The following is a 10,038-nucleotide window of genomic DNA, read 5'->3' as shown; positions in this document are numbered from 1 at the left end:
CACTCTTCCCAGTCAAAAATAAAAAAGTGTGTGTATAGGGGTAAGATTACAGAAACAGAAACATTTACAGTGGTACCTCGGGTTAAGTACTTAATTCGTTCCGGAGGTCCATTCTTAACCTGAAACTGTTTTTAACCTGAAGCACCACTTTAACTAATGGGGCCTCCTGCTGCCGCCACGCTGCCGGAACCCAATTTCTGTTCTTATCCTGAAGCAAAGTTCTTAACCTGAAGCACTATTTCTGGGTTAGCGGAGTGTGTAACCTGAAGCGTATGTAACCCGAGGTACCACTGTATATGAAGACCGTTTATCATATGTTACCGTTATCTGAAGGGAAGGTTCTTCCCTGTTTCCTGACTAAGACTGGATGCACGAGAGAAAGAGCCAGCTCTGTGGCTGCATGCAGAAACAACAGTGGTACCTTGGGTTACAGACGCTTCAGGTTACAGACACTTCAGGTTACAGACTCCGCTAATCCAGAAATAGAACCTTGGGTTAAGAACTTTGCTTCAGGATGAGAACAGAAATCGTGCGGCGGCAGCGGGAGACCCCATTAGCTAAAGTGGTACCTCAGGTTAAGAACAGTTTCAGGTTAAGAACGGACCTCCGGAACAAATTAAGTTCTTAACCCGAGGTACCACTGCATGGGATTTTCTTCCAATGGATGCCATCTTTGCATTTAAAGCAAGCTTTGAGTTTACCTGCTTTGAAATGGTAGGTGTTGATCCTATAGATTTTAGTGGTTTTAAATGACTAAGACAATCTCTAGCATCTTTTAAATTGCTTTGTTAAGACAATGTACCTATATTTCAAATATTGATGTGAGCTGCTGCTTATAGATAGTGCCACCACAGCCTCCCACCATATAAGGAACAGTGGGATACAAATGTTGTTCACACACACACACACACACACACACACACACACTAACACAAGCAAAAATATTTGTTATTTTTGGGCAGAGGGAAGGGGCTGCACCTCTCTTCTGAAATACTGCCTGATATAGTATTTTATGACCCCAGCATTTTAATTTTGTACATGTTTGAAGAAGAGTTGTACTGAGCAGAGGAGTGCCAGTAAACAATGATGCTAGTCACATTTAGATTTAGAAAGGGGGAGCAGATTCACAAGTTTGGAGAAACTCCAGGTTATAAGAACTTACTATTGCTTTAAGAAACACTGGGAACCCCCAGAGAAAGCAAAACAGCAACTGCCCCAAAGGATCAAAGAGTCAAAGCACAATCTTTGCATGTTTACTCAGGGGTAAGTTTCACTGAGTTCAGCGGCACTTGTGTCCAAAGACAGGATCCCACTGTGAGACAAAGACGGAACTCTGCTATGAGGTAGCTCAAAGCACAAGAGCCATCTTTGTGTGCCCTGGGGGCAGATGATTTGTATTAGCAATTTTTCGGCCAAAATGGTAAAGATCGACATCAGAACCAAGTTCAATGTCAGAATTCAGGCTGCGGAATAAGCCAGCACTGTATGAGCAGCCCAGTGTTGTCATGGACCAAGCAACCATGACAAAAACCACAAACGCAAACTGAGAAAAGCAATGAACCCCATCCCTACTCCCAGGTAAACCATGTATAGGATTGCAGCCTCCACTTTTCAGCCCGTATCTGTTGGGATCTGGTTTCAGAAACAATTTTAGGTTACTCAGTTGAGTCATATGTGGCTAGGCAGAAAACCCTCATATATAAGCTCTCCAAGTACAGAGCTCTCTGTATTGAGGCACCTTGTAAACAAAGCTCTGCTCTCTCTACAGTGTGGAATTAAGCCTTTTACAAATAATGTCTCATAATAGAATTCCTCTCATTAAAAGCAACAGAACTTGGACAAGTTCCCAAGTACTCTTCAATGCAGCGAACATCCTGTTTCTCAAACATTCCACTGGAAATTATTCCTCTCGGCAAATACTGTTTACCGATTATACATGTAATATTTAATTAGCTTTTTCTAATGTGCAGACTTTGGAGGAGGGCCAGTCAGTTGGCTCAGATTTGTGGGTGAAAACAGCAGGCATGCTCTCTCTCCTCCTTCATATGTTCACTATTCATGTGTTCACTGAGTAGGGTCATGGGAGTCATGCATGCAGGAATTGTGATGCCCTTTAAAACCTCTGGCTGCCCACCTATGTCTCTGTTGTTCCTGAAGAGCCAAAAGGTCACTAATGCCCTGTTTACACATCACCTAGAGTGGTATGGTTAACACATCTCCATAGCTGCTGCAACAGAACTCCAGGTAGGTGTACAGGGCTTTTTCTCAGCCGGAACTTTCCAGAACACTCCAGAACTCAGTTCCGGTATCTCTCAGGTGGGCACCACTGCCATTCTAAGAGAACAAGGGTGGTGTTCATCATGAGTTTGGGCACCTCTTCTTCTAGAAAAATAGCACTGCAGGTACAGCAATAACATATCTTCAGCACGACTATTTACAATTGCTGAGACAGATGTATAGAAGGACAAACTATTCCCCGTTAGAACACTTCATTTTTTTTAATCCAAATTTTCCTGTCAGTTTTGTCTGTCTGTCTTCCATCCTTCCTCTCTTTCTCCTAAAGATGAAATGGAAACTTTCTGGCCTATAAAAGGCTCCTTAAAAAGAAAGTAAAAAAGAAAGCAGCATATCTTCCCAAGGTAACGGGAAATCAAAAGCTATTGCTGTTGTTTTAGGTCGATACTAAAACAAGTGTCCCTGAAGAAATACTGAACTCAGATTGCTGGCTATGCAAGAAATATCCTGGTAGCATAAGCTGCTGCTTTGATTTTGCCAGGCAAGAATTCACATCAGCTCTTGGGGGTGTTCTTGCTTTGGTCTGTTTTTTTAATTTTTATTTTGAGTTGAAATAGTGTAAATAGAACAAAAAGGAGACTAATCATCATCATCATCAAAAGCACAGCAATATTTGATATATCAGGTGCAACATTCAACATTCTGAAGGAACGAGCCCTCCAACATTTGCAGGCTGTTTAAAGGTTGTGCAGTGTAGTATAGTAGTCTCATCCTTGCTATTTCAATACATTTTATTAATGATTGACAGGCAAGTCCTCCAAGTACACCCTTCCTTCAGGCTAAGCTGTCCATTAACTGGCCATTGTAAACATAATGAAATACCATATTGGGTCACACATCTGCTGTTATCAGCTGCTGCTCCAGACACTCATATGCACAAGTGCTAAAGAAGTGTTTTTAAACCTCTGTTTCCAATAGGCTCAGGGCTGGTTTAATCCAAATAGCAGAATCACAGGAAAACAAGCTTTTCCTGGACTGCACCATTTCAGAATATTGGGGGTGGGGAGTCACATGACTGCTGCCCTTGTCCTTCCTCGCAATGGTGTAAGGTACCATTTCCTGACTGAGGGCTATTGTGACTGGAATTGGGAATCACTGTCATCACTCTCATAGTAGAATCAGAAAATTGCAGAGTTGGAAAGGACATCATCTAGTCCAACCCTCTGCAATGCAGGAAGCTCAGCAAGGGGTTCCCCATTAAGTTTGAAACCATAGACCTTGCTTAGCTTTGCAAATGTGATAGCAGTTTTATCCCTGCACCACTAGGATACTAACTAACTGAGAAGCATCAGAATCATACATGAGGAGAATTGTGGTTCATGTTCCATTATTCATTTGTCTAGTTGGATAAATATACCACGTCTTATATTTTCCTAAGTACCAATTAGATGTTTTATGAAATACTAGGAAATTATGCTGAGATCTATTTCTTTGTGACTGATGGTGGAGTATTGCCAGCTACACCTGTGCCTTGAAAGCCAAAAATTCATGCAAAAATCACGAAAGACAACAAACACATAACTTCACAATCATTTTCAATATATTTGAATATGCATTTGAACATCAATGATTCTGCTTTGCTTTAGATCTAACAGATAAATCTATTTTAAAAAAATAATTTAAATGTTCCTAAGCATGAAAATCCTAATTTTCTTGATTCTATGTGGCAGATGTGGGTAAAAAAATAAATCTGATTTTTATCTGCAGAACCACAATTCCCAAAAGCCAAGGCAGTTTTGTTGGTTTAGGATTGTAATGTAGATGGAGGAATCTGACTAGAATTCACAGACAGTGAGACGATACTGGTTGCATTTTTTGTCATTCCAGGATCCATCCGTTTGCATCTCAACACAGTTTTCAGCTCCCTTGCCATTTGGTTCATATCGACGCCAGTTTGTATAATTGACAGCCATTCCATCTAAATATTCAAATTCTCTTGGAATAGGGCTCTCCTTAATTCCCAGGTAGGCATATTGGTTTTTCTCTTTCACAATCTCCAAAATAGCATCATTCTCCTTTTCATTCATGGGTTTTGCAACAGAACCCCCAGAATTCTGGCATGTTTGAAGTATGGTTTCGAAATCAACTACCTTTGCATTGGTGGCAAATATTTTATGTCCTGCTTTGTTTATCATTCCTTTGAGAAGAAGCACTGCAGCAGAGAAGAAAAATCATGGTTATCCATTTTGTATTATATTGCAACAAAAATTGATGCATGCAAGCCACTGCTACATTTTATAGCATCAAATGGAGAACATGCATGTATAAACTAGGAATGGGTGAATCAATCTTTCTCCAGGCCATATTACTTTTTTGTGTGTTGTCCCAATCTCACATCATACACATTGCTGTGCATTTCCATTTTTTCTAATATATATAATGTGCATTTAAATGTGCATTTAAATACATTTTAAAATCTATATTTAAAAATGCTTTCTTTCTCTAAATGCAAATTGAGGGAGGATGTCCTGAAGCCCCATAGAAAGCACCAGATCTCCCTTTGTAAAGATGGACAGAGCACCAACCTCAAAGAGTGAGGTTCAATGTCAGAGTCCTCATTTCTGCTACTGCAGAAACTCCCATGGCCCTTACTCTATGAACATCAGAGCACCAATATCAATAAAGCCAAAAGGGGCCAAAAAGAAGACTTGGATCTGAGGAACCAAATGCTTTCTCAGTTGCCTGACTTGCCGCCAAACCAGAAAGAAAGCTACACCAACCCAGGCAATGGTGTAGCGATGGGGTGGGTGGGGGGCAGGGGGCAGGACTTGGAGAAGGCAGAAGAAGTGCAAGATCACTCCTGGCTCAGTGAGAGCCCAACTGGCATTGAATGTTGTAGATCAACTTCCTTCAGTGCTCCGCCCCTCCCCAGTGACTTAAGTTTGCAGCCTAGATGTATTTTAACTCAAAATAGACATTAAAACGAACAAACTGATTTTCGTATGATTATTTTTGAGCCAAATACTGTGTTGACATATTAGGGAAGTGCAAAAGCAGGTGGGTAGCTAGGTTCTGATCTGCATGTAAATCCGAAAAGTGTGGCTCAGGCCACTTCCTAAAACCAGCTCTCATATTATTGCAGGAGTTTTTTGAGGGGAGGGTATAACAATCTTCAGCTTTAATAATAATAATAATAATAATAATAATAATAATAATAATAATAAGTAGTTTGGCTGGGTTTCCCCAGCCACTCTGGGCGACTTCCAAGAAAAGATTAAAAGTACATTAAAACATCAGTCACTAAAACTTCCCTAAACAGGGCTGCCTTCAGATGTCTTCTAAATGTCTGATAGTTGTTTATTTCTTTGACATTTGATGGGAGGGCGTTCCACAGAGTGGGTGCCACTACTGAGAAGGCCCTCTGCCTAGTTCCCTGTAACTTTGCTTCTTGCAGAGAGGGAACCACCAGAAGGCCCTCAGCGCTGGATCCCAGTGACTGGGCTGAATGAACGGGGTGGAGACGCTCTTCAGGTATACTGGGCCGAGGCCATTTAGGGCTTTAAAGGTCAGCACCAACACTTTGAATTGTGCTCAGAAACGTACTGGGAGCCAATGTAGGTCTTTCAAGACCGGTGTTATGTTAAATTTTGATTGATGATAGGCAATAGAATTTCTCTCTTCCTACCCCCTTGCCAAGATAGTTTGAAAGAGGGATTGCTCCTTCTGGTGTGGACGCTCACCTTATGTTCACATTTGGTAAACAGGGTGGGGTTTGTTTGTTTGTTTGTTCTTTTAGAGACAGCAGAGAGAGAAAAATAAATAAATGTGTGAATGCAATAGGGAAGTGAGCTTCTCTCAAACCACTTTTAACTCTCTTGAAGCTGTCGCTTGAAGTTACACAAAAGAAAATAAGTCAGGATCTCCCATGTTATTCTTAACATTGGTTTTCAGCAGTATTAGGAAGGGTGAAAACAAAGAGATTACCTCCTTCAAGCCTCAATATTTTTTGATTCAGACTTCTGAGGACTTCCTGTACTTCTGGATCAAGAGAAGCAGGACGGCCTGCCAATTAAAATAAGAAGAAAAAACTGAGTTGAGCTTTGCTTCATTGGCCACAGCAAATCCAGTGTTCTTGCTGTAAATCATTTTTGAAGGACATGTGTTTCATTTTCAGCAAGGAATAATTCAGCCCATTTGTTGATCTTGAATTTATCAATGACCACCGAAAAATCCCTTCTGGAATACGATTTATTCCTAGCATACCAAAGACAGAAATCTCCCTTTCACCATTTAGTTTTAAGCTAGAGAATAAAAACCTATAAAACGGTTAATGCATTTTATTTTGTCCAATGATAGGTAAGTCAATGAATTGAACACAAATGGGAGTGTAATATCTGTAGCAGGTATTCTACATGAATTCTAATCCATTTTCAAAGTCATTGTTTCCAAACAAGGCTAATCTAATTGTGGTGCATCCTATGCACTACTCATTTCTTTCTTTCTTTTAAGTCCTAAATTAGCTGCCTATTGATAATATATACATGAGGGTGGAGCTAACTCAATCAAAAGTAATTCCAAGCAAAGCATGAACCTTTCAAAAGGACTTTGGGGTAAATCTTATATGATCAATCAAACAGTTTGGTATCATTTTGAAAATCAGCCTCTGAAGCATGATACATAAGGCATATGCTTAACCCCAAGAGACATTGTACCAAAGTGTAATTGACAAATTAATCTGTATCTGTCTGTGCAGTGAGCCAGATATTTTACCTAACAGACTGAAAGTCCTTGTCTGCACTGTGTTTACTTGATCTTGTAGATGTCCTAGGCACAGACCAGCCTTTGTACAAGGCCATACAGGGATGAAGAGGCTTATTCCTTTATCTTTATAATAGCATGAATTGTGTTTTATTATGCTTGGGGTATTCATTTATCTGAGTCGATTCAACATTAGCTTTGAGGCAATTAGGGATGGTTTCAATTTTGGTTCCTCTCAGTTTCTGATTTTTCCAAACTCAGTTTCAGTTCTACACATTTTTTACATCAGTTTATAATTTATTTATCTTTTTTTTAAAAAAAAATCCTCACAAAAATCCACCAGGATTTTGGTGCAAATTTATCCTAAGATTGTATTGTGTCTGTATATGGATTGCCTAATATACACATCTTTGTGAAGCAATTTCTAATATAATGCATATTTGCAAGCATATTCACGAATATATGCATCTTTATATACACTTTACCCTAATATATGCATTTTGTACACAGTACGTTACTTGGCTAGACTTATATTACAAATTTCGGGGAAGAGTGAATGTCAAAAGATGACTATGTTTCAGTCCACATGTTGTAATGTGAAATGGATCAAATTTCTTCCTCATCCCCAAAAGTAATTAATAATTGTATCGCCTAAGTGTACAGGGAAACTTGTCACAACAGTTTTCCTGGCTATATTATATTATATTATATTATTATAATGTTATGCAATTCCTTTTTACCTTCTGGGCCTCTCTCCCCCTTTTCTCCTTGTTCACCTCTTGGCCCTGGTGGACCAGGAAGTCCATCTCTTCCAGTAGCACCTGGCAGACCATTAGGAGGGCCCATTGGACCTAGAAGGAAACACAAGAACAAAGATATGCAAGGCACTCCTCAATGGTACACTATAGAAGGGGAGACTAAAGAATAATTTCAAGGCTGCAGGTGCCCTTCAAGGAAGCAGATTACATTACAGTCTGCGTAACTCAATACCATAGTCCAATCTCCTTGGAATGATGACTCGGAAACCAAAATCTTACTATAGTATCTCTTGTCCCTGAAGATATAAAAACCTTATTTCATGGGCAATGAAATATGATGACACATCAGCTAACCTTTTTAGTGTGTGCACACAAATCACTGAATACCTCTTAGCTGCTCACTGAATATTTTGATCACATAAAAAAGGAACAATTTAGTTATTCTTTCTTTCCCAAAGTATTTTTTGGGGGGAAAGATTCAGGAAATCATCCTTCCAGTACAAAAGTCGAACCAAACTAAGAAATCTCCTTTCTTGAATGCATTGCCTGATAATTCACACAATTCACATTTTTTTTATTTGCTCGATACATTGAATTACCCAATCCAATTTTGTTTATGACCAAGCATAAGGGGAGACATGAAGACAGTCTTCAAATATCGGAAGCGCCACCACACAGAAGATGGGGTAGGCTTATTCTCTGTCCTAAAACATTAGGAGAAATGAAATACCAGGAGACACTTCCAAACGGCAGTGCAACAATCTGCCTTGGGAGGTAGTGGGTCTCCTTCACTGAATGTATTTGAGCAGAGGGTGCTGGACAGCTATCGGTCAGAGATGTTTCAGTTGTGTCCTGCAAACCTGTGGTGAGTCAGTTTTCAATTCTTTTTGGTGGGTCACAAGTTATGCATACCTAATCTGAACATTACTAGAGACCAGTGGGACCATAGTTTCTTGAAAACACCATGACTTTAGTTTTCTTGTAATTCACAGCCAGCTGTTCTCTTTGGCAGTATCCTGAGAATGCCCTCATCAATCTTTTTAGGCCCACTTTATATGGAAAGGAGCTCTCATGATCAAATTGATGAATGTGTGTGTGTGTGTGTGAGGGGGATCCTTAATTGTCCCTGATCCCCACTCCAGTTTTACTCAAACCATGTTCCCTCCCCATAGCTCTCTGAAAACTGTAATTAAGGGGGATATCACAACAAGTAAAGGAGCTGGTCCTTTTTTGACACTCTGCTATTTGAACACTGATATGAATTGGTCTACAATCAGGTGTCTGTAAGATGCAATACTAGTTCATTACCAGCAATTTTTAATACTAGGCTTTGTATTATAATAGCAACAAGTTGATACCTGGTGGTCCTGGGTCGCCTTTCATCCCATCACGCCCATCTCTCCCAGGCACCCCACTTGACCCTGGAGTCCCTGGGATGCCTGGAACTCCTGCACATTTGTCTCCTGCCTGTCCAAGACATGGAAGAGTAAAAACAGCGACTACTACTGCCGCATGAAGGAAGTGGGACAAGACTTTCATTTCTGACCAGCTGTAAAAAAAGAGAGCATACATTTAAAATAGCACAGCATTTCTCTCAGAATGAGCTCAGTCATAATATTCATTAAAAAAATAGTCAAAGCCGTTAGTTCTAAACTGTGAAACTTCAAATGCTAAATAATTTTTGTTTCGCTCATTCAAGGTGTCTCCCCCCCATACTGCTCATCTTGAACAAAGACAGACGAAGGTCAATATTACAAAAGGAAATAATGACGATACAATATGTTGCGATGAAATATTTCCATATGATGATGATGATGATGATGTTTCAGCCAGTAATCTTGACCACTAAATGCTAACTGAACTTACCCTTGTGTTTCACCTGGATAGGAAAGAAGGTTTCAGACCATGCAATTTATACAGTGCAGCTGCATAGCTGGTTTCATACTCAAGTAGAAATTTGATATACACTTGTGGACGTAGATGGAAGTTTGGTAAGGGTGGGTTTGAAGGAGTCCTTGTTTTATTAATGCACTCCATTTGCTTGGTAAATACTTCAGATAGTATGAAGGACCCAGTGATGACATTTCCCTTGAAAACAGGAGTGGGAAACATCTAAAGATTTGTTTAGCAAAACGTGGAGGAAAATCTGCAGGAATAATGAGGATGATTCCAAAGAACCGAAACCTCAATAAAAAGATATAAAGATTTACGCATTGAGGGAGGGTGAACACCATTCAAAAAATTGAAGGACTTACATGAAACTCAGTCTCTTTACAGTTAACACATC

The 10,038-nt window shown here is 39.8% G+C and overlaps 1 protein-coding gene and 1 long non-coding RNA gene across 2 annotated transcripts in view; both read right to left on the bottom strand.

Moving 5' to 3' along the window:
* Positions 1–9,568, bottom strand: part of LOC310844498 (uncharacterized protein) — a 20,629-nt gene extending 11,061 nt beyond the window's left edge. Inside the window, exons 1-5 of the mRNA XM_083738602.1 lie at positions 9,507–9,568; positions 9,110–9,300; positions 7,734–7,844; positions 6,220–6,297; positions 4,072–4,447 (exon numbers count right to left, since the gene is read on the bottom strand). Of these exons, the coding sequence (XP_083594728.1) occupies positions 4,072–4,447; positions 6,220–6,297; positions 7,734–7,844; positions 9,110–9,300; positions 9,507–9,553 (803 nt within the window). The 5' untranslated portion in view covers positions 9,554–9,568. The remainder of the gene's footprint in view (positions 1–4,071; positions 4,448–6,219; positions 6,298–7,733; positions 7,845–9,109; positions 9,301–9,506) is intronic.
* On the bottom strand, positions 1,240–2,462 carry LOC310845474. Its single transcript, XR_014564783.1, has 2 exons — positions 2,429–2,462; positions 1,240–2,382 (listed from the first exon to the last, which is right to left on the bottom strand). It is a non-coding gene; the product is annotated as an uncharacterized lncRNA (long non-coding RNA).
* Positions 9,569–10,038: the final 470 nt, after the last annotated feature.

The sequence above is a fragment of the Podarcis gaigeae genome, assembly GCF_964106915.1.
Source record: "Podarcis gaigeae genome assembly, chromosome: 5".
NCBI classification, from domain to species: domain Eukaryota; kingdom Metazoa; phylum Chordata; class Lepidosauria; order Squamata; family Lacertidae; genus Podarcis; species Podarcis gaigeae.
Note: the sequence above shows the minus strand (reverse complement) of the source record. Positions and strands in the feature narration are given on the sequence as shown.